This window comes from Gorilla gorilla, chromosome 10 (genome assembly GCF_029281585.2).
Source record: "Gorilla gorilla gorilla isolate KB3781 chromosome 10, NHGRI_mGorGor1-v2.1_pri, whole genome shotgun sequence".
NCBI classification, from domain to species: domain Eukaryota; kingdom Metazoa; phylum Chordata; class Mammalia; order Primates; family Hominidae; genus Gorilla; species Gorilla gorilla.
In genome coordinates, this window is record NC_073234.2 from 120569469 (window position 1) to 120594724 (window position 25256).

The following is a 25256-nucleotide window of genomic DNA, read 5'->3' on the forward strand; positions in this document are numbered from 1 at the left end:
CTAGTAATGCTTTTTGTTGTAGGTCTCTTTTGTGTGATATTAACTATAACTGTTTTCTTTTAATTAATGTCTGCATGGTATTATCTTTTTTGATCCTTTCACTTGTGGCCTTTCTGGCTCCTTATAGTTAATGTGTGTCTTCCGTAAGTAACGTATATTTTTCTCCTATCTGATAATCTTTGTTTTTTTTTCTTCATAGTACTATTTTTTCTATATGTCATTGTTGATATATTTGGTTTTAAACTACCACCTGACTAGTTGCTTTGTATTTGTCTCACTTGTTCTGTGTCCCTTTTCTTTTCCTCTCTCGCTCTTTTTTGGAGTATTTTTAATTTTATTTCTCCTCCTCTCTATTAGTTTAATTCTATATTATTTTATTGTTCTTTTAGCGGTCACTCTAGACATTTTAAGATGTATCGTTTGCTCATTTAGCTCTAATGTATGTTAGTAGTTTTACCACTTTCCTGACGGTATAAGGATCTTAAACAGCTTTAGTTCTATTTATCTCCCTCTCATCTTCTGTGCTGTTGTTGTGTACTTTGAGTTCCTCTGTATTTTAAACCTCACAAGGCATTATTATCGCTATTGTTGTTTTTATAGTCAGCGTTTATTTAGATTTACTCATATTTACCTGTTTTGTTGCTTTTTATTCTTCCTACATCTCTTAATTTTCATCTTTCTACTTGGGGAATACCTGCTAGTATTTCATTAATACAAGTCTCTGTTGATGAATTGTAATAGTTTTTGGTCTGAATATGTCTTCATTTCAATCATTTTGCTGTGTTAGAATTCTAGGTTGGTGGGGTTTTTTTTTTCTTCTAGCTTTTAAAGGTGTCATTTTATGGTCTTCTGGCTTCCTTTGTTTTCGTTAAGAAGTCAACTGTAGGTTTGTTGCTTCTAAAATATGTATCTTTCTGTACTTTTTGGCTTTTAGCAGTGTTCCTACAATGCCGCTAGGTGTGGTTTTCTTTGTGTGTTTGTGCTACTTTGGGGTCAGTAGAGCTTCTTGAATTCATGCAATATTCTTTACCATTAACTCTTCGAGCATTATTTCTTTTCTGTTTCCTCTGTTCTAATTCTCTCTTCATCTGTCTCTAATCTGCTGTTAAATTCATCTACTGAGTTTTAAATTTTAATAATTTTACTTTTTAGCTGGCTTCTTTTTTATAGTTTACGGTTCTGAGATACTTGATTTTGTGTTTTATTTTCTTCAACACATTCAGCTTATTTTTGAAGCACATGTCTAATAATTTCATTATTTGGGTATTTGTCTTATCTGTTGTTTCTCTTGTTTTTGTACATCTCTTACCTTTTATATACCCAGTTATTTTTTATAGAGTGCCACACATTATATATGAAAAGCTGTAGACGTAATTTGAGGATCTGGATATTTTCTTCCTCCAGAAGGGATTTGTATTTGTATTTGTATTTGCTTTTGTACACTAGTCTAGGACGGTTAGCAACCCAGGTTATATCCATCTAGTAGGTTGATCAAGATGATTTGAAGCGGGATTTTGATCCTGTGTTGGTTGTTTAATTCACCCTTACTTTTTTGGGGGGTTATCCTTCAGGATGCCAACTCAGAACTTAGGTAGTTTATGAAAACCAGCTCCGATGAGCCCCAAGCTCCTATTTTTATTTCCCTTCCCTGTGAGATGTTGTTGAAAGGTATGTTTGGCTTTTGTCTTTAAGGCAGATGATTTAAGAGAAAGCAACCCTGAATGCCAGGCTCACTTCTCTGAGTTTCTGTCTTCCAGATCTTGGCCTTATATTTCCTTATTTATTTGAATCCTCTTTGATGCCTTATGAGGCATTTTTAAACTGTTTTGCCCATATATTCTAGTTGTTCTTAGTGGGAAGGCTGATCTAAATTGTTTATTCTATCATTAACTAATACAGACTCCAGACTACCCTCTCCCTCACAATTTAGATTTCAAAATACGTCCCTTCACAAATTAATGGTTATCTGGGAATGAGCTAATATGGGCCCTGGAGTTCTGTACTTCAAGTACCCCTAAAAAAGGGAAGCCTCCTTTTTCTGCCTGACTTAGAGTTAGATCTTTGCTGTTCCTTGTTTGTGCTTTTTAATTTTTCCCAGGGCTGCACTAGGGTAGGGTCTGATGTAATAGTCTTGCAGCTGACAAGGTAAGAGTGTGGCTCTTTCTGCATGTATGTGCCAAGCTTTGGTCTTACGGTCACCTTTCTTAGGATGCTATCCTCTCTTTGATTTTTTCATTTTCTTAATTTAGCATGTCTCTTCGCCACAGAGAAACTTTGTGTGTGGTTCAGAGGAACTCCTACTTTGCGCTGAGTATCATTCCTTTAGTGAGCCACTGTTTCCGATGGGAGAATACTTTCTTTCACATGTGGTGGGACAGGAGCAAAAGTTTGAGGAACATTGGCATATATCTTCTGCCCCACCTCCTTAATGTATCTACAATAACATAGTTAAGGTTCCTTGCTAAACTGTACATGTGTCTCTTTTGGGAACCTTATAGACCCAAAGAATCTCCATCATCATCTTTGTGTTTTTCTGTGTGTCCCTTTTGGGTTTAAATGAAAAAGTGTTTGAGAAGCAATATCCCTTTTTTCCTGTTTTCTTATTCCACCGTTTCACTGAGTTTAATAGCATTAAAAGAATTTTAACACCTCACAAGACCTGGCTTCCTTCATGAATAGAAGGGGAGGGAGAATCTGTTCTCATTGGGCTGGAAGGAGAGAAAGCCTAATCAGCACCAAACTAGGCAAGGACAAGATAGCAGATGGACTGTGGGGATTGGTCTAGGTGAATAGGAAAGGGGGACTTGGCTTGGAACTCAGAAATTTCTGTGCCTATCTGTATTGACTGAAGAACAGCCCTGTTTCTCCTTATTTTTCAATTTGTAACTCCTCAGAGTCCTCAGCTCTTGCCTTAAGTGGCAGCAGATAGGAGTCTTTATTCTCTTCCCTGGCAGGTAAGATAAGGATGAATAGATACCTTTCTAACATTCAAATTGTTTCACTCAAAGCTTTTTTAAGGGAAAGATTCTTAAGCTGTAATTATACACTATTATTTTGACAGTACAAAACTTCTGGTATGTGACAGGATAAATAAACGGTTAGGGCTGCTTTGAAACTTAACCACCATGTATAACATTGTCTCTGTGAGGAAGAGTATTTCCAAATCTTAAAAGCTGGCTTTAAAATGAACTTTAGAAACGTTAGTTATTGGTAAGTTGAGGAATAGCTGCTGTTAAATAGATAATGAAATCTTGAAGAAAATCTTTCCTTGTGATTATAATCAATGTTTTCCTTTACAGGGCTTCTTGTATGCATATAGTATTAGTACCATTATTAAAACCACAATGAATCTCTACGTGTCCATGCAAAAGCCAATGACCAAAACCTCAGTTAAGGCATTGTGCAGGCTTGTTGAACTTCTCAAGGTAGGTTTTAGATTATTTTACTTCTCCATCATAATTGAGAAATGACCCAGACTTAAATTAGGATAGTCTTGTAAGGTTTGACTACATGATTATATGAGAACAGAAAATTGTGAGAAAGTACTTCTCTCTCAATTGAATAAAGGAACTAGCCATTTAAATAAATTTCTGAGTAACTACTTATGGCTGGTCATTATATTTAAACTTTATTAAATAAAGTTAATATATCCAGTTTACACAGTAAAAAAAAAGTTAATGTAGTGACAGAGAAAAGAAAGAAAATGGAAAAGTTAACTTTAATATTATCAGTAAAGCTTTACTCTTAGAAGTTTTAAAAAGGTTGCATGAGTTAAAAAAAAAAAAAAAAAACAGCTTGTCTACCATTATCCATTATAGTGTTTACATGCGTATGAGGTTAGTTAACATAAGGCTATTTATTTTGTAATTTAGATGAAGTGCTGTAATCTTGTGATTTGAACAGTGGACTACTTATAGAGGTGGTCAAATGAATTAAGAATTACGGTGCACTTATGCAAGTATGGTAACGTGTTTCTTAGCTTACTTCTGTATTAAAGAAAAAACCTGTAGGCAGGAAAGTCCAGTTAACCTTTTGTAAAAATTGAAATTAAGATTTGCTGGTAAATTTTCTCCTAATAATTGACTAGATTTGTTCAGGAAATAAAGATTTTTCTTTTGGAGATTCTGCCTTTGGATTTTCAGCCTTTTTTTCTTTGTATTATTTGTTTATAGATATTTTATGTTAGATTTATTTTTTATGAACTATAAATACAGACAAGTATATGTGTATGTTAGAATATGTATAAATATGTAATACATAAGCATGGTTTTAAAAATAATAATAAACCACTGTCCCACTTAAGAAATACCCACTGTCCCACTTAAGAAATAGAATGTTACCAGTATTTTCAAATGCTGTGTTTTTTCCTAATTGCATCTCAACCTGTCCACCTCAGAGGAAACTACTGTCCTGAATTTTATGTTTATCATTCCCTTGTTTTTCTTTTTAGCTTGCCAAATATGGATGAATCAATAAAGCATTAATCGTTATATATGTTTTTGAAGTTTATGTTAGTGGAGCAGTATTTTATGTATTTTTTGATCCTTTTTTTATTCAACATTTTGTTTTTTACTCAGCATTTTGTATTTGAGGGTATCCATGTTGGGATGAGTAGCACATCTATTTTCATTGTTGTGTAGTGGATAGACTTCGGGTTGTTTCCAGTTTTTTGTATCATAAACAATGTTGCCATCCTTGTATGTGTTTCTTGGTGTACTTGTGCAGGAGTTTTTGTAAGGAATTATATACCTAAAGTTGGTTACTGGATTATGTGTTACGTATATGTTCACCTTTTCAAGATGATGTCACATTGTCTCTATAGACAGACTATATATATGTGTATATATATATATATATATATATGCCTCCCACAATACATTAGAAAATTACATTAGAAATAAAATTGTATTTCCAATTGGCCAACACTGGTATTATCGAGCTTCATTTTTTAAAATAAATTAGTGGGTATAATTGGTTTTGTTTATGATTTTTAATATTTAACCCCTGATTGTTAGTGATGGTAAATATCCTTTCAATTATTTATTAACTATGTTTCTTCTTTTGTGAAAAATCTGTTCATGTCTTTTCCATTTTTTTTATTGGATTGTGTGCCTTTAAAAAACAAAATCTTTCATTCATTTTGGGTCTTCTTATATCCTGAACATTAGTCACTTGTAGATATTTTGGTAGATATTTTGTGATACATCAGCTTGCCTTTTTACTTTCTTTATAGAGACTTTTGATGAACAGAAGTGTTTAGTTTTAGTATAGTTGAATTTATCAGGTCTATACTTTGTAAGTTTTTTTTTTTTTTTGAGACGGAGTCTTGCTCAGTTGCCCAGGCTGGGGTGCAGTGGCGCCATCTCGGCTCACCTCAACCTCCACCTCCCAGGTTCAAGCGATTCTGCCTCAGCTACAGGAACTACAGGTGTGCGCCACCATGCCCGGCTAATTTTTGTATTTTTTAGTAGAGACAGGGTTTCACTATGTTGGCCAGGCTGGTCTCAAACTCCTGACCTGGTGATCTGCCTGCCTCGACCTCCCAAAGTGCTGGGATTACAGGCGTGAGCCACCACGCCAGGACTGTAAGGTTTTTTTGTATCTCATTTACAAATCCCTTCCCTAGCCTAAGGTCGTAAAGATCTTCTATAATTTTGCCTAAAATTTTTAAGTTGATTGTCAGAAAATTATTTCTGATTCTTTTTAGGCAATAGAGCATATGTTCTACAGGAGAAGCATGGTTGTGGCTGATTCAGTTTCACATATAACACAGCACCTTCAACATCAGGCTCTTCATTCTATTTCTGTGGCCAAGGTATGCAGATTATTATGTATTTAGCATAAGTATGTTATCTTTTTTGTTTGTTCTTTCATTGTTTTATATGTGTTTTCTGGTTTAACCTGTTTATTCCATTCCTTCAAACATAATATGCTCGGTTATTTATCTCCATAGTATTTTACAATTTTTACTTCAAGTTATTGGCATTATCTTTACTGTGAAATTGCAGCATGTAATACATTAATACACTTCTAAAAAGACATTGTTTGCACTTTTGAAATTGATGCATCATTTAAAAAATGATTTCTTAGTAAATTAACATGGAAATTTTAAAGTATGCCTAATACATTTGCTGTTTCTGACAGTACTAAGGGATCATATTACAGAAGTAAAGTATAAATGTCAGAAGCTTAAATGGGGAAAGTATTTGTGTATGCTCTCTTAAATTGAATCATGGAAAAGATAATTAAGAAGTTTTTCTTCTGAGTCTTTTGTTACTGCCTCAGAAACAAAACAAATAGTTTTCCTGTTTTATTTTTAAGAAAAGAGTGATTTCTGACAAAAAATACAGCGAACAGCGTCTTGATGTGCTTTCTGCTCTAGTTTTGGCTGAAAACACTCTAAATGGACCAAGCACAAAGCAACGGCGACTTATTGTTTCTTTGGCACTAAGTGTTGGCACACAAATGGTAAGTGTATTGCTATTACTTATGGAACAGAAATGAGATCTGAGATTTCACAGTTCCCTTGTTACTGACCCTAGAAACCTTTGACTGCAACTTCTCTGCCTTTTTTTCCTGTCCCTGATAGAAAACATTTAAAGATGAAGAACTCTTTCCACTTCAAGTCGTCATGAAAAAACTGGATCTTATTAGTGAACTTAGAGAACGGTAAGTACGACTGGGATATGCTGTGGTACTCCAAAGACAGGGTTAATAGAAGCATTGATTTTCTTTTTAGCATAGCAAGAGAAGAAATAAAATTCAGATCGAGCATTAGTTCCTTTCTGTAACTTCTTTAGCATGACCAAAATGAGATTGTGACTAGGGATCATATTTATTTAGCTTTGCTTCTACAGGAAGCATGTAGCCCCTAGAAAAACTCACATGAGAAAAAGCAGTGCAACCTCAGAGCATCTGGCCGACTTTGATGCATATCGTGATTATTATGTTGGGTATCTTTATTGGACTTAAATTGCTGCATTATAACAGGGCTTCCTCTATTTGTGTGAGACTTAGCAATCCATGATACGTAGTGTTCTATGATTTTATTTTAAGACACGAATTTGAATTAACATTGTTGAATTAGTTTTTGGAAGGCTTATTTTTGTAGCTCCTTCTGGCTTTCTTGTTTTCTTTTTGTTGAGTAAGCGTAAGTTTCTTGAAGGGAAATTTGAATTTTGGTTTCCAGCTGAATTAAGGTTACAGCACAATTTCCATTTAGTATTAATATTTATAATTTACTTTTTTGTTGTTCTGGAGAAGCTGACATTTTTCTTGTTAGTGGCATTTAATTTTCCACTCTTGGAAGAAATATTGAGCCTTTTTCATTATAAGATAGTTAATGATCATTCTGTTGCCCTTTAAGGTGTGAAATAGTCACTTGGCAAAGATTGTAGACATGTTAAGTGTGGGTTTTTTTTTGGGGCGGGGGGGTCACAATTTTTTTTTTTTAAAGATTTTTCTTTCCAACTTAGAGTCAGGGAAAATGGAGCATGTGATGCAAGTATTTAAGTCTAGTCATAGCAAATAATATTGAAAATGAGTTTGTTTTTATTTACCAAAACCAAAAATGGTCAATAAATGTTTATTTTAAACTCTGATATTTGAATATTATGCATATCATTTTTCAAGTATGGTTTACAAAAGCGTATGTGCAGAATTCTGACAATGTCAGGCATTGGAGTGTTTGTTACCTTTGTTTCATTTCAATAGTATTTCTTTTGTGACTTTTCTATACTATGTTGGGTTAAGTGATGTAGGGAATGCGAACTGTGTAAGATGGAACTCTTCCTTCTGTAGTAGATGTCATTCCTTTCATATTGTTTTGGGATTCTTCAGTTTTGGTGTGACTGATTACTACTTTACATTGTAGAGTCCAAACACAATGTGACTGTTGTTTTTTATACTGGCATCGAGCTGTCTTCCCAATTTATTTAGATGATGTATATGAAAATGCTGTTGATGCAGCCAGATTACATGTAAGTAAAGAACAATATAAAGAATAATTCCATCATTTTAAAAGTCACTGTGTAAACCGTTTTAGTTTAAAATAGATCATTTGATTTAATAAACTATTTTAAAATTGACTGTTTTGTAAACTGCATATTCATTAAGTGTTTATAGTCTGTAGTTAAATTTTGTTACTGTTAATGAAGTTAATTTATTTAATTTCTTCCTTCATGTTCCTAATCATTTTCATTTCACTTAATTTTAGTTTATGTCATAGTAGTCTGACATTTACTCATCAGCAAATTACAATGCAAAAGAAAAAATATTTTTAAGAAATATTCATATTTTTCTTTATGGAAATAAGTGTGTTTGAATGCACAAGATAGGAAAGGACTAGCGAATGTGATTTTTTTGGGGTATATTTAGTTAAAGTATATGCTTTAGGTTCTTTTTCTTTAGGAAAGTTAAGACAGTTGTGGAAAATCATTTTTCCTTCAGATTGAGGTTTTGTCTTTCAAGATAATTAACTTTTGCAGTATTGTTTAGGTTAGAGACCGGGTTTTTCTAAATTCATGTACATTTTAATTTTCTTCTTAGTACATGTTCAGTGCTTTGCGCGACTGTGTACCTGCTATGATGCATGCAAGGCATTTAGAGTCCTATGAGATACTTCTGGATTGCTATGACAAGGAAATTATGGAAATTTTAAATGAGGTAACATCATATTTGAGATTGAAAAGCTTAAAACATGTTTGGAATGTAGTGTTTGGAAAAAAAATGTTCGATTGAAGCAGACTCACTGAGTTAAAATTATTTATAAATTGCTGGGTAGAACAAAGAACTATTTTCAGTTACAATATCACTGTTGTGCTAATTGGTCTGTAATTCATTTATTTAGAAATCACACTAGGAATTAGGAGATTTTAAATTTACTTTTGTAAATAGATATTTTAATTTAAAGTTGTTTATTAGAAGAATGCAAATGTGAAATGGTTTTGAATGTTGAAAGCTGCTAATGGTCCAGTTAAAGCAACTTAACCATTAATATTTTACTGAATTTTATTTGCAGAGCTCATGAGAGAAGGAAATTATATATTTAAAAGATTTAGTGTGTAACAAAAGTAATTTGAATCCAATATGTATGCCCCTCCTTGTGTTAAGGAAATATGTATTATAAACACTGATATCTTTAAAATTAAATTTCCATTTAGCGATATTTTTATTTGGAGGGAGGAATTAAAAATGAGGAAATTTCACAATATAATCTTACCTGGGTTTGATGAAATTGTGAAAAACTTTTTATAATTTCTTGTATTAAATATTCTTATTTAGGAAATAAAATACATGCCTGGATAGTAATTTAGAACTCCTTGGTAGACCAGAAAAGATGATTAATTTTATTACCTTTAGCACAATGAATTTTGTGATTTTTTTTTTAACGGTTATTACAAGGAAGCTTTTTTCTTTTCTCTCTTGCATGTTCTCATGCCCTTTCCTCCTTTGTTGCTGGTTTCCATAAATTTTATGCTTTAAGTTGCATATTCATGTTCCTTATGATGGTACCATCAATCATTAGTTTTAGATTTTCAAGAGTATTAACCTTAAGGTATTGGTGAAAATAAAGACTTAGAATTTATGTAACTGCTTCTGACCAAAAAACTATTGGTTTAAAATGGAGCATAGACATGTAGGGAAACAATACAATTGCAATATCATTTTGAAAAATTAAAGTATCAAATCTTTTGTGAATAGCATTTGCTGGACAAATTATGCAAAGAAATAGAGAAAGATCTGCGACTTTCTGTGCATACTCATTTAAAGCTGGATGACCGAAACCCTTTCAAAGTTGGCATGAAAGACCTGGCTCTTTTTTTCTCTCTGAATCCAATTCGGTTTTTCAATCGTTTCATTGACATTCGGGGTGAGTGTTTTGCTTTCCTTCTTAGAGTCGTATTCTCTGTTTTTTTTTTTTTTTACCCTACTGTTAAACAAAACTTTGGGGGTATATTTAAATTTTGTGTTGTTATTCTTTAATTACATTTTGTTTCTTTTCTCATTTTTATTAATACCTTATTTTAAAGGAACAAATCTGATGTTCAAGGACAAGTTGTTGTTTTTTCCTTTTTAGTTTCATTTCTTTTCCTTTTCTGCTGTTTCACAAGTTGAATTTTTTTTTTTTTTTTGGTAGCTTACGTAACTCACTACCTAGACAAGACTTTCTACAATCTAACAACAGTAGCCCTTCATGACTGGGCCACTTATAGTGAGATGAGAAACTTAGCTACTCAGCGTTATGGACTGGTTATGACAGAGGCACATCTTCCCAGTCAGACTTTGGAACAGGTATAGTATAAAATGTTTTTTTTAGCATACTGTGACTGTTGGCTGTAACAGTACTTTTTAAGGAAGTCTTTTTTCTTTTTGCTTTAGTTAGTATGTGTTTATTTTTTAAGAAATTATTTGCCATATAAAATCTTATACTTGACAACAGTAAAAAATTAGGTGCTGCTAAATTGCTTTATAAAGGAATTTACCACCGGGGTCCTGCTTATATTCAGCCTTCTGTTGAGCATTCGAGATATACATATATATTTATATTTATATACAGCTTTTCAGAAACACTAGAATAGTGAAGTGACTTCTGTAGAATTTTAAGAAGTTCAAAGTCACGTTTAAGGATTTTAAGCCTGGTTATAGTATATAAAATTTAGTATCTTAGGAAAAATGGTTAAATTTACATGATTACAAATGTGTTTTTTGTTCTTAAAATGAGGAGTATAGGAAAACATTTAGCTTTGCTAATTCAATTAGTTAATGTACAGTATGGCATTATCTCATGAATGTAATAATTTATGTTATCAGATAATTTGCGTGGAGTTCTCTTTAAGATGATCCAGATAATATTTACCAAAAAACATTTATTCAGTTCTAAAATTTGAGGATTCTAGTTTTCCCTTTATCTTGCTGCGTGTAGAGATTATTTCTAGGATCAGTTTGTATATCCTTTCATTTATTCATTTATATATCTGATATTTATTGAGAACATGCTAGGCACTGAACTATGTTTAGGAATACAAAGATAAATAGAAGTAGTCCCAACTCATGTAATATCCTCTGAGAGAAAAAATGTGTAAACAAATTTTTAGATTAGAATATGATAAAAGTTATAATAAAAACTTAAAAAGGTATTGTGATGCTCCTTTGAGCTCTAATTAGAAAAAACTATGGAACAGTTTATATGATACCATTGGGTGTTAGAGTAATATCTATTTAAAGAATGAAGGATTCTTAATAGAAAACTTGTACTATTTAAAAGGGGTCTGGTGTGATCAAAAGAAGCATAACAGTTTGGAATTAGACTTTCTAAAGTCCCAAGGCCCTGCTGCTGCCTAGCTATTTTGCCTCAGAGAACAACTTCCTTAGCTTCTTTTTTGTCACCTGTGGAATTTAGAAGAATGATACCTCATATTTTAGAATTACATATAAGGAACCTTGCAAAGTACCTGAAAAATATTATGTATTTTATGAATGTCGCAGCACATTCTGACTACCTTTTAGAATCTGGCTATTAGTTTACTTTGTAGAAAAAATGTAGAGAAGATTATTGAAGAGACAAATATTCTCAAGGCTGGTGGGGAGATGACTGTGGGTCATGGATCTTTTAATATTTAAACTTAACTGTTTCTGTCTGCACAAAAGATAAAGTAATAAGCAGCCAGGTTTCCCTAAGGAGATAGTCTTGATTTGTCTTTTAACGTTTGATCATACCTTTTATATAGTTCTTTAAAATAACTTAAAAATTATTAGGAAACAATATAATCAATGTCATTATGCTGATACAAGTTTAACTGATTATTTTAATGACTTATAATAAAACTTGTATGTGTATTATGTTATAGGGCCTTGATGTTTTAGAAATTATGAGAAACATTCATATATTTGTGTCCCGATACCTCTATAATCTCAACAATCAGGTGAGTAGGGTTTATACATTTTTTTTTTTTTAATGTAGGTGGAGATAGTTGGAAGGCTGAGGGGCAAGGAATTGATTTTTATGGGTGAAAATTAAATGAAACAAAAAATAATTGTTTTCGAGGCCTTGTTTATTTTTTTGCCTTGATTATACCAGTTGTGTATCTTTTATTCGAAATGTTTAGGACAAGAAGTGTTTTGGATTTCAGATTTTTTTTTGGATTTTGGAATATTCGTATCATATACCACTTCAGGATCCCTAATCTGAAAATCCAAAATCTGAAATGCTCCAGAATCGTAAACTTCTGACCACCAACATGACGCTCAAAGGAAACGCTCATTGGAACATTTTGGATTTCAGATTTTCGGATTAAGGATACTCACCTGTACTGTCTTGATTGCATTTTCAATTAAATTGTCTTTAATGAAATAGATTCTAAAATTTTCTTTGGATAACTGTTTGACCAGTGTTTGCTATGGGTTGCGTTGTTACTGAGCATAAATTTGTTTCATTGCAGATTTTTATTGAACGAACAAGCAATAACAAGCATTTGAATACTATTAATATTCGGCATATTGCTAATTCAATTCGAACACATGGCACGGGAATTATGAATACAACTGTAAGAACTTTTCTTTGGGGGTTGAGTGGGTAATAGACCCGTTTAATAGCTTGGAACGTGGTTTTCTCATAGAATATTGCGGTAAACATACACTACTAGTTTATATTTTACATGAATTTCCATTTTTTTTCTGGTTAGTAATTAAAATGTCTGGTCCTAAAATTGTGTTGGATGTGATGGGAGCTGTGATACAAAAGACACTTTAGGGTAGATTACCATCTCAGAGCCATCATTATAAATAGTGCTAGATATTTGAGGACATCAGCACATTAATATATGTGTGTGCACACATACATATATGTTTATCTGTGTTGATCTGTGATCCCTGAAAGTTTACTTTTGAAAGTGAACAATAGATAGTAATTTACTTAATGTTATTTATGCCCTTTTTGGGGCAGGGGTTGCTAATTATTTGATGTCCATATAAATAGGAACTTACTAAAAATATATTGAATCTTCTTAGAAATGGGCATTCACGGCTTGGCGTGGTGGCTCACGCTTGTAATCCCAGCACTTTGGGAGGCTGAAGCAGGAGGATCACCTGAGGTTGGGAGTTCAAGACCAGCCTGGCCAACATGGAGAAACCCCATCTCTACTAAAAATACAAAATTAGCCAGGCGTGGTGGCGGGTGCCTGTAATCCCAGCTGCTTGGGGGGCTGAGGCAGGAGAATCGCTTGAACCTGGGAGGCAGAGGTTGCAGTGAGCTGAGATTGCGCCATTGCACTCCAGCTTGGGCAGCAAGAGCGAAACTCCATCTCAGAAAAAAAAAAACAAAAACGAAATGGGCATTCACTTGAAGGAATTATTTGAACTCGTATGCTATTTTTCTGTCTGTGGAAAAAGAGAAGTCTTTGAATTTACCTGGTTTTCAGAGCACAATTAATTTCTCCTTTAGGGGAGAAGACTGAATGCTTAAGTAGTACAGTGTTATTAAACACATTTGGAGTAGGGAATTGGGAGAAAATGGAAAGTTAAGTTGGGATCATTTAAGTATACAGTGGGAAGGCATTGAAGATTTTGAGCCAATGAGTGATATGATTGGAGCTCCATTATAGTGGGGTTATCAATATAGAAATGAAACATACAATTTTAAATTCCAAATGAAGAGTCATCCATGTAATGATCATGTTTGTACCTTTGAGGATAAATAAAACTGAACTTTTGAGAGTAAGCTCTTCCTTGACTTCTATCATCTATCAAATATTCATGTAACAGATGTGAATGTATTTTATGTGTCAGGGAGTGTGCTGGGCACTAGTGTGAGAAAAACACATTTCCTGCTTTCACAGTAATCACAGGGATATAGACGTTCATCAGTTAATTACACTAATGAATGTAGATTACTGATGTCTGTTGATGAAATGAGCATAGAAGGATAGAAATCAGAGGATGGCAGAATAGTTACCCACTATTAAGAGTGGAAAGGATTAAAAACAAAAGACTGTTAAAGAGATTTTTTTAAAAATGCAAAGAAACAGAAAAAACAAGGAGAGAGTACAATGTTTAAGCTACAAGATAAGTTCCCGAAAATCATTTGTTTCCATAATTGGGTAAATGAATACTGAGTAAAATGGGCACAAATTTGTCAAAATCATTAGTAATACTTGAGAGTTGGTGGGGTTGGAAATGAATTTAGGGTTTTCATTTGTAGGTTGGAATTAATCTTATGCTATTTCTGCCTGTAGGTTGGAATTAATCTTATGCTATTTCCATCTGTAGATTAGAATTAATTTTACTGTGCTATTTTGACTTTAATCTCAGCTCATACCTCACTTTCTTAGGATTTTCTGAGTCAAGGGCTTTTTGTTATTTATTGTCAAAGCACACATGTACTTAACATTCTGAGAAATTATTACAGTAGAGATTTAATAATTTATTTAACAATACTTGTTTAAAATGTTTGTCACCTGTTCTAGAATATAAACTTCTTGAAGACAAGGACCATGTCTAGCATGGGAGAAGGCACGTTGCCTTGTGTGTAAGAGGTGATCAGAAATATTTATGGATAGATAATTGAATATGTGGTATCTTCAGGAAGGTTCAGAGAACACCATGTTTCTTACTTTAGTATCATTCTAGACCTGTAGATTAGCAATAAGTAATCTTATTGATGGAGGAACATAGAAACTTCTCACTGGACCATGGCTTAACAACTAGAATCTTGAGTCTGGTTTTGTGATTCTCACTACAGCCCTTAGTCCTATCATGAGAATATTTTCCACTTTTTTCTTTTCTTTTTTCTTTTTTAGTAAAAATGTGTAAGAGGAGCTTATAGAAAGTTTTGTGAACTTCAGCAATAAAAAATGTTATTTAAATATTTTCAGGTCCAATATGAAATCGACTTTTTAAATAGTACTTTATAGGTAGTACAAATAGATAACTGTTATACAGTAAAATTGATTTGAATTGATTTGAATTAATTTTTATATTAACTTTTTTCAACTTTTTGAATTTTAATTTTATAGGTTAATTTCACCTACCAGTTTTTGAAAAAGAAGTTCTATATATTTAGCCAATTTATGTATGATGAACACATCAAATCCAGATTGATTAAAGATATTCGATTTTTCAGGGAAATTAAGGACCAAAATGATCATAAGGTAGGCTACCTATTCTTTTTAAGGTATTTGATTAAGCTATTGAGTATATGGCAAATGTGTATGCTAAAATTCATTATTTAGATCTCTATTGGGGTTTTAGTTTTATTTTCCCTATAATTTCTTACTCTGCATTATCTGTAGGCTTAAGGTAAGGAAAAAATTAAATCGTAAATGTAGCCAGGTGATACTTTTCTTTATTTTAAAATAATATAAAAGCAGGACATGCTTATTTTGAAACATTTAAGCAATATAGAATGGATAAACTGAATATCCACCTTCATTTTTCTTTCCATTCCATTTTCTGGAAGCAGTTGCTAACAATGTAGTGTGATCGCTTTCAGATATCTTTGTATATAAACGTATATTTACACACATATATTGCTTTTAAAAGCAGTATAGTAAAAATGGAGTAATATTATACATAGCATTTTGCACTGTGCTCATCACATCAGTACATACAGATCTGCTTTAAGTTGATAGGGATACATCCATGTATATCATAACTTATTTAACCTTCTTCTGTTGACCATTATTTAGGTTTTTCTAATTTTTCATTCTTACAAACAGTGCTGCAGTAACATCTTTACACATCTATCTCTGTAAATCTCAGACTTTCTGAAAACTTCCTTAAGGAGAAATTTCTAGGACAAGGAAATGTGAACATTTAAAATTCTGGTACATATTGCCTAGCACTCCAAAAACACTTCACTATTGATATTCCCACTGATAATTTATACGAATGCTGCTATTAGCAGGGTGCAGTGGCTCATGCCTGTAATCCAGCACTTTTGAGAGGCTAAGATAGGTAGATCACTTGAGGCAAGGCATTTGAGACCAGCGTGGGCAACATGGTGAAACCTCATCTCTACTAATAATACCAAAATTAGCCGGGCATGGTGGCACATGGCTGAAGTCTCAGATGCTCAGGAGGCTGAGTGTATTAGTCTATTCTCATGCTGCTATGAAGAAATACCTGTGACTGGGTAATTTATAAAGGAAAGAGGTTTAATTGACTCACAGTTCTGCATGGCTGGGGAGGCCTCAGGAAACTTATAATCATGGCGGAAGGTACCTCTTCACAGGGTGACGGGAGAGAATGAGTGCCCAGCGAAGCGGGAAGCCCTTATAACAACCATCAGATCTTGTGAGAACTAACTCACTGTCATGAGAACAGGGTAGGGGAAACTGCCCCCATGATTCAGTTATCTCCACCTGGTCCCTCTCAGGACATGTGGGGATTATGGGAACTACAATTCAAGATGAGATTTGGGTGGGGACAAAGCCAAGCTATATCACTGAGGCACAAGAATCACTTGAACCTAGGAGGTGGAGGTTGCAGTGAGCCGAGATCATGCCACTGCTCTCCAGCCTGGGTGACAAGAGCAAGACTCTGTCTCAAAAAAAAAAAAAAAAAAAAAAAAAAAAAAGAACGCCGTTTTCCTTTCACCTTCCAGGCTGAGTTTTCCCATAGTGAAGTGAAGTGAAGAGTCTGTTGAATTGTTAAGTGGCAGCAGGCGCATGTAGCCATGTGGATTGAGAACCAACAGGCTTAGATGGGTCCTATATTTGATTTGCCATATGTGGAACTATTTTAATTACTTTTCTTAAGATACACCTATTTCCAGCTCTCTTGTATAACGGTTGCTAGTTCTCTTCAGTGCCAGAGTAGCAAAATATTACTTTCTCATAGGATAATCTAATAAAATTACAGATTACGTTTATCAGTAGAGGATTGTATTAACTCTTTTTTTTTTTTTTGAGACTGAGTCTGGCTCTGTCTCCCAGGCTGGAGTGCAGTGGCACAGTCTCAGCTCACTGCAGCCTCCGCCTCTTGGGTTCAAGCGATTCTCCTGCCTCAGCCCCCTGAGTAGCTGGGATTAAAGGTGCACACCACCACACCCAGCTAATTTTAGTATTTTTAGTAGAGATGGGGTTTCACCATATTGGTCAGACTGGTCTTGGACTCCTGACCTAGTGATCTGCCTGCCTCGGCCTCCCAAAGTGCTGGGATTACAGGCATGAGCCACTTTGCCCAGCCCAGCTCATTTTTATTGGAGCAGAAATTCCTAGTATTTAGAGATAAATATTCATGCTATTATGTAAGAATTGCTTTCTTATTATTACAAAATGAATAATTTCCTAAATCTCCTAATCAACCAAGACCAAAAAGTAGTTTTTTTATTGGTGATGGTTACTAGAAATTTTAACCCAGCTGACGTGTGTTCATTGAGAAGGAGTATGTTTCTAAGTCCCTAATACCTATTCAGCCCACAGAAACTTGGTCACACATCTGTGAACAGGTGTTTCTGGGAGGAATTGGTTTCTTTTTTCTGTTAGAGTTGTTGGAGGTTAGGAGACTAATAATTGTGGTAGGGAAATTAGGTTAGTGGCATTGATTATTAGTCGTTTTAGCTAATGTCAAAAAGAAAAAAATTATATTGACCTTGAACATTGGTAGTGTATGAATTAATCTTAATTAATTTTTAAGCACAATGAAATACAAAATTAAAAGGAGAGTAGTATTGGCATGGTTTATTTGGGAGGCATTTTGTGCTTTAGAAATCTTTATTAAAAGTAGCCTTAAAATTTTCTGTCTAGTATCCTTTTGATAGAGCAGAAAAATTCAATCGAGGCATCAGAAAACTTGGAATAACACCTGAGGGACAGAGCTACCTTGATCAATTCAGGCAACTCATCAGCCATATTGGTAAGTTATGATAAAAGTGTTGGGAAATCAGGTACAGATCCCTACAGTCTATCTCATATATTAACTGTTTCACACTAATAAGCAGCTCATGTGAAAGCCTGAGCTCAGCTTTACTCCACTCATGTAATTTTTTTACCCCCAAAATTTGTAAGTATGATTAGACTGTTGCTGCAGAAATAATTGATAGACTATAGGCTAATCATTTAAATAAAACCTCTTCAATTATAATAAAAGTTATTTAATAACTAAATCTCAAAGGTCATATTAATAATTGTAAACTGGTAAGTACTTACCGAATACCTGCTCTGTTCAAGGCACTGTTTTGGGCTTCTAAAAGGCTCCCACAAGTTCCAGTCTAAATGTGAAGGTATAAAATATTTACATGAAAAGTTATTAAGTTCTATGTTACACCATTTTACTTGTGCATATAATGTATTGTCCTTCTGCCCTTATGAGTGGAACTTGTCTTCTGATATGTAGTACTTTTATATTTAAAAGTAAGAACTACATTTCATAATAATCATAGCTTAACAAAACTTTATACTTATTTGAGCTTTTCACATACATTATATGTTCACAATAACCCTGTGAGATAGGCATGTAATCGTTTTAAAGATGAAAAAAGAGAAACTTAGAGAAAGAAGTAAGTCGTGTTTCTGGGACTTAAACCAGGGTTATTTAGCTATAAGTCCAAATGGGTTTTATATTCTTGAAAGTTTATATTAACACCAAACAGTAAAATCTTATTGACTATATTTTGGGAAAATTCTGCCTTGTGAGATTGATTTATTCATTTATCAAGCATTTACTAAGCATCTGTTACGCCACATTTTCTGTTAGGTGCTGGGAATACCAACCCCTTTGCTTTCAGGAGACTTTAGGTTTACTAGTGGGTAATACGTTATAAGCATTTCATTCTGGAGTAAAGTTTTTTCAGTTAATTGATTTGCATATTAGACGTTTCTATTATGTTTTAGTACAAGAACTTGGAGGATTTTACCTTTGTAAATGTTTTATTATAAACCATTCAATATTAAGTATGGTCAAATAAGTACAAATAAGTTTTCTTCAAGTGGACATTTAATATTAAGCGGCAAACTTATGGAGCAATAGTTCTTAACCTTTTTTGAGAATCTGAGGAAAACTCCAGGATGATTGTTCCAGAACTAATGCCTATATGACATATGTACACAATTTTGTATATGATATGCTAGAGTCCATGTGCTTAAAGCTTGGGTCTATGGACCTCAGATTAAGAGCTGTCCTTCTAGAGCAGTGTTACTTAAGTTTTATTTATTCATATACCCAGAATTTTTGCATCCTGTTAATACTGCCTTCACTATTATTTGTTACATGTTTTTATTTTTTTGAGAGTATAATTTTTCCTTAGAAATAACAGTTGTTAAATCATAGTCCTTAAAATGCTAGTCATTTTTGCCCTAAATACATAATCACTAAGTGTTCTTTGGTGTGCCATCTAATGTCACCTTGATTACCACCAGGTTGCAGTCCACAATTGGGGAATATTATCCTTTTCATTTTAATCCATCGTTTTACTCTTTATTCTCTTCTTAGAAAATATAAATTCTTTTTTTTTTTTTTTTTTGAGACAGAGTCTTGCTGTGTCACCCAGGCTGGAGTGCAGTGGCACGTTCTCAGCTCACTGCAACCTGTGCCTCCTGGGTTCAAGCGATTCTCCCGCCTCAGCCTCCTTAGTATATGGGACTTCAGGTGCATGCCACCACATCCGGCCAAGTTTTGTATTTTTAGTAGAGATAGGGTTTCACCATGTTGGCCAGGGTGGTCTCGATCTCCTGACCTCGTGATCCATCCGCCTCTGTGTCCCAAAGTGCTGGGATTACAGGTGTGAGCCACTGCGCCCGGCCAATACAAATTCTTTACCTCTGCTTATAAAACACTGTAATGTGCTTTTGAGTCTGATAAATATCTTGAGAAAAGGTGTAAAGAATCTGGGAGCAAAATGGAAGCCTTTTTGACTAATAACTTGCCTGCTGAAATAATAATAATTAACATTTATTGAGCATTTACTGTGCCATGGCTATTCTTAGTACTTTATATGTTTTAACTCACGTGAATCTTACCACAACATTTATGAAATATTACTTCCCTTCATTCACTGCACAGGTATTCATTCAGTACAACAAATGTTTCTAGGTGCTGATGATATTTATGACAGTAAACAAAGTCTCTGTCCTTACTGAGCTTAATTTACCAGATGAGAAGACTGAGATACAGAGAGGTAACATAACATAATTTGTAGGTCTCTTAGCTAACATGTGGGAGACCAGATTTGAACCCAGGTGGCCTGGCTTCAGAGCTTTTACTCTTAATTGCCGCTCTATACTAGGCTCTCCTATTTTGCTTCCTCAGACTTTGGTCTGATGATTTGGAGGAAAACAAACTAGTCATTTGACTTTTTAAAGATGCACATTAAAAAAATTTTAATGTCATTTCTCATATTGGGACAGGCCTTAAAATAGATTCAATGTTAACTGCTATGTAGGGTTGTTAAAAACATAAGATAATGTATGTAAAATGTATGTTACTCATGATTATGAAATGTTAACTTGTTTTTACATTTCCGTCTGTTCTTTCTTTCAAGTAATTTCAATAAAGTTCAATTATAAATTGAATTCCTACTATTTGCCAGGACATGTTGGCTCTAGGGATGGAGCAGTGAAGAAGACAAAGGCTGTACTCATGGATCTTGAACTCTAGGTGGGGGAAGATGCAGACAGAAAAATACATAGTATGTCAGTGATAAGTACTGGGTAAGGAGATGTAAGGGGGCTGGGCAGTGCTAGTCAGTGATGTTCAGGGAAAACAGGAGGTGACATTTGAGCAGGGACCTAAATAAGGTTGGGGAGTAAGCCACGTGCATCTGGGGAAAGAGTCTACCAGACAGAGGCAACAGTAAGTGCAAAAGCCCTGATTTGTTTCACATTTTTGAGAAATAGGGGCTGGAATGGAGTAAGCAAAGATCTAAGTGGCAGGGCATGCTATCTGAACAGTAGCAAGGGGCAAGATCATGCAGGATTTTACTCTGAGGTGGAAAGCCATTACAGCATTTTCAGAAAAAGCATGATGTGGGGCCGGGCATGGTGGCTCACACCTGTAATCCCAGCACTTTGGGAGGCCGAGGTGGGTGGATCACCTCAGGTCAGGAGTTCAAGACCAGCCTGGCCAACATGGTGAAACCCCATCTCTACTAAAAATACAAAAATTAGCCGGGCGTGGTGGCGGACGCCTGTGATCACAGCTACTTGGGAGGCTGAGGCAGGAGAATCACTTGAACTGCAGAGGCGGAGGTTGCAGTGAGCTGAGATCGTACCACTGTACTCCATCCTGGGTGACAGAGTGAGACTCTGTCTCAAAAAAAAGAAAAAGCACTATACGCTCTAACTTAGTTTTTAAAAATTCACTAGCGGCTCTGTAGATATTATACAACACTGGGGAATGTGGCAGGATGCTAAAGGTGAAAGTAGGGAAATCAGGAGGCCATTACATATTGCAGTGCTCCAGCCAAGAGCTGGTGATGGATTGGATAGGAGGATATCTGTGAAGGGGTGAATGAAAAGTGGGTGGATTCTGGCTACGTTTTCAAGGCAAAGTCAACATAATTTGCCCAGTCATTTTGATTATAAAATGTGAGAGAAAGGAGCCAGGGATGACTTTAAGACATTTGGCTTGAGCAACTGAAAGGATAGAATTGCCAGTTTCTTTGATAGGCAAAATTGGGGATAAAGATCCTGAGCTTGAGTTGGACATATTAAATATAAAATTCTTATTAGACATAAAAGTGTAGGCATCGGATAAAAAAACCTAGAGTTCAGAGGAGGAGTCCAGGCCAGAGATATAAATTTGGGAGGCATCAAATAAAGATTTCTTGATATCACTTCCAATTGTGTATGTGGCGGAGATTGAATCTCAGTGTGAGAAGAGAAATTATTGATATTATAATTTTAAGCTTGACCATTTTAATGTAGTCAGCATTTAATGATTTTAGTTTATCAAATGAAAATAACATTTACTTTTAAATATTTAATATAGTTATATATAAGTATGTATGTTTATATTTTAAGTGTAGAAATATGTAACAGTTTTACTTTTTATGGAATAAGAACTGAAGTAAAATATAGCAAAATATTTTGGTTCTTAGGAGTGGAAACCTTGTAATTTACTACTGTATGTAACTATATTCCTATTAGAATTTAGAGTTATTTATATAAATATCTGATTTTTTTGTGTGGTTTTTAAGGTAATGCTATGGGCTATGTACGAATGATAAGATCTGGTGGTCTTCATTGTAGCAGCAATGCCATTAGGTATGGATGCAAACATCATTTTTGCCTTGTTTATGCCATTTTAAAAATTGTGTCCATTAAATATATGTTACAAGTGATATTGTAGATAAGGTGTTTGTTCTTGATATATTTTGAGATAAAATATGGAAGAAAACTATTAATTCTACTAGATTTTTCTCAAATTTTAAGACTGCAGCAGACTTCTGAAAATATTTCTCTTAAGTTAATCTATCAATATGGTTTATGAATGCATGTAAAGATTACATGATTTTAAGGATTAAAATATTCATATCTAAAATTCAATTTGGAACTAAAGTGGTGATATGAATAATATTACTGAAATGCACAGTTGTTTCCAAATACATAGTTGAAAATTTTAGAGTCCTGCAGTACCACTTTCATATCTGTGTCAATTGCACATATTTTACTTGACCTAATAAATGCCTTCCCAAATTCTTATGTAGATTTGTTCCTGATCTTGAAGATATTGTAAATTTTGAAGAACTAGTAAAAGAAGAAGGTCTTGCAGAAGAAACGTTAAAAGCAGCAAGGTAATCTAAATTTGGAGATATAAAAAAGTGTGTTTATAAAAAACATTCTGAAGAGAAGACCAGAGGGTAATATGTAATTTTTATGCCACTGTTTTTATTATACAAAATTATGGCCTCAGTTTATGAAGTATAATTTTTAAGACTTCAGTATTCTAAGACCTTTCCAGCTTCTAGAACATGCTGTCCAGTATTTCAGCCACTAGCCACACATGGCTCTTGAGCACCTAAAATTTGGCTGGTCCACACTGAGATGTGCTCAAGTATAAAGTACATAACTAACCTTGAAGATTTAGTATAAAAGGAGGAATGCCAAATACCTCAATCATAAAATTCATTTCACCTATTTTCTTTTTACTTTTTAAAATATTTCTCTTCACCAACAGTGTTCTAGAATGCCAGTCCTTTCTTATATGTAATCTATAGCAGTACTGTAGCCACTACCATATATGGCCGGTAAACACTTAAAATATGGCAAATGTGACTGGGGAATTGAAGTGTAAATTTTATCTTAATTTAAATTTAAATAGCTAATGTCTATCTTATTGAACAGTGCAGGACTTGAGTCAGTTGTGATTTGTAACATAAAACGAGAGGCATGCAGAATTGCTAAGAATATGTTTAGAAAACTGTATGTTTTATTCACACTTATAGCAGGTTATTGAATCAGGCATGAAGGGGCACCCCTGGGCAAAGGGGAGACAATTTGATCAAAAAGAATAATGATAGATAAAAATCTGTTGAATAAAAAAAATCAATGAGTCATAATGATAAGAAGGGTTATCATAAGAAGATCATAATGATAAGAGAATGAAAGTCATTTCTTTATGGAAGAATGCTTGTTAAATTTAGGGGGGAAATTGTAACCATCACTGTAATACTTGAAATCAAGCAAGAATCCCCAGTGGTTTCTAAAACATTAGGTGAAAAGTTTTTAGAGAACAGAGGATTCATTCAGTAATTCATCCCATAAAATTGCTTATTAATTACAAAGGAGAAAACTGTCTTTACAGTGGAGAAATATATTCCACCTTGGCCAAGTGATCAAACTTAGCATCACCAGTAATGGGGCAGACAGATGTAATGTGGCCTCTTGATGCAATGTAATGTCAAGTACCTAGTTTGTATTCTTGCCAGAAATGTTTATCCTGAATTTATTAGGAGGAAATGTCCTGAAAAATTTAGAATGTGAGCATTTTATGAAACACTTGGCCTGGACAAAAAAATACAAGGAGATTGTTCTAGATTAGGAGAATAAAGAGACCTGATAATCACATGTAATGGGTGATACTTAATCATATCCTAGATAAGGAAAGAAACAGCTGTAAAGGACATTTGAGGAATAATTGGGGGAGATTTGAACATGGATTGTATATTAGTTAATACTGTATTTTATTCTTGGGTATAACAATGTTTTGTGGCTTTGTAGAAAAATGTTTTCATTCTTAATAGATTCATGCTAAAGCATTAATGGGCTAAGTGATAAAAGGTCCACAACTTTCAAGTGTTTCAGAAAAATAGAGAAAACAGTTGTGTCAAAATGTTAACAAGTGGTGAATCTGGTTGAAGGATATACAGGTGTTCATTATACTATATTTTAACTTTTTGATAGGCTTGAAATTTTAAAAAATAAAAAAGTATATGGGAAAATGCATGCATTTCTGTGAGAATAAGGCCCCAGCACAGAAGCTTTGCTCTGGAATAGTCTGTTAGATAGCTTAGCTCTTTGCCAGATTACATAAGCCATTTACAAAGTTAAGCCATTTGAAGTCATGTGCCTGAAAATGGTTTAAATAGTTTGTGATGTGTGTCTCAAAGGAAAGGATCAGACCTTTACCTTATGTTAAATGATGCCATTCACTCCGAAAGTGTTGACCATTTAAAAAATATTTTGAAGCAGTGTGAGGAAATCAGAGAGTAGGATATTGTCTTCTAAGATCTCTAGGGTAAAGCTGAGTTCTAGTTGGCAGATCCAGATTGGTGCAAGGGAGTGGTTGATTGAAGTCAAGGAAATGTAGGGTCATGATAATGAATAGATTATCTGCATAGACAGGGGAGAACTGGAGCAGGCATCCTAATCCTGCGTAATTGTAGGACGGTGGTTAAAAGGTTAGTAGATGTCTGCTGTTAGGAAGAAGTAGTTGAGTATTTGGGTAGTTAGATATAGTTGGATTATGTGAGTCACAAAGGAAGATTTCTTTCTTACAGTGGTGGAGGAATAATAATTGAAAGTGGTAGTAGCTGTACATGAGGGATGCAGGAGAAAAAGCAGCTGATGTTTTTGAAGGTTGAGAGGGAAACTGAGTTCTTGAAAAAAGAGCCAGGTTTATGTTGAGGTAAGGGGGTGTAGGAGAAACGTTAGAGATTTAAGGGGAAGAGGAAATATTTACAATGAAGAGGAGTTCTACAGGCCTCACTGTGGGAAGAAGAAATACAGAACTATTATTTTAAGTCCCAAGATGTTCTAATAGTCTATTTTTGGGACTAAATTTACTAATATTGATCAGTTTTCTGTCCATAAGAAAATAAG

At 34.1% G+C, this 25256-nt stretch overlaps 1 protein-coding gene across 3 annotated transcripts in view; it reads left to right on the top strand.

Annotated features, from left to right (window-relative positions):
• Nucleotides 1-25256, top strand: part of WASHC4 (WASH complex subunit 4) — a 61074-nt gene that overhangs the window by 26573 nt on the left and 9245 nt on the right. For 2 of the 3 annotated variants that reach the window (XM_004053799.5, XM_055357876.2), the window contains 14 exons: nt 3300-3425; nt 5708-5815; nt 6322-6468; nt 6590-6669; nt 7874-7979; nt 8548-8664; nt 9703-9871; nt 10139-10293; nt 11850-11924; nt 12441-12545; nt 15012-15146; nt 17745-17853; nt 22133-22199; nt 22643-22729. In XM_004053799.5, the coding sequence (XP_004053847.1) occupies nt 3300-3425; nt 5708-5815; nt 6322-6468; nt 6590-6669; nt 7874-7979; nt 8548-8664; nt 9703-9871; nt 10139-10293; nt 11850-11924; nt 12441-12545; nt 15012-15146; nt 17745-17853; nt 22133-22199; nt 22643-22729 (1586 nt within the window). Of the gene's footprint in view, nt 1-3299; nt 3426-5707; nt 5816-6321; nt 6469-6589; nt 6670-7873; nt 7980-8547; nt 8665-9702; nt 9872-10138; nt 10294-11849; nt 11925-12440; nt 12546-15011; nt 15147-17744; nt 17854-20524; nt 20593-22132; nt 22200-22642; nt 22730-25256 lie in introns of those variants that run through there. The other variant, XM_055357877.2, reaches the window with a different exon arrangement.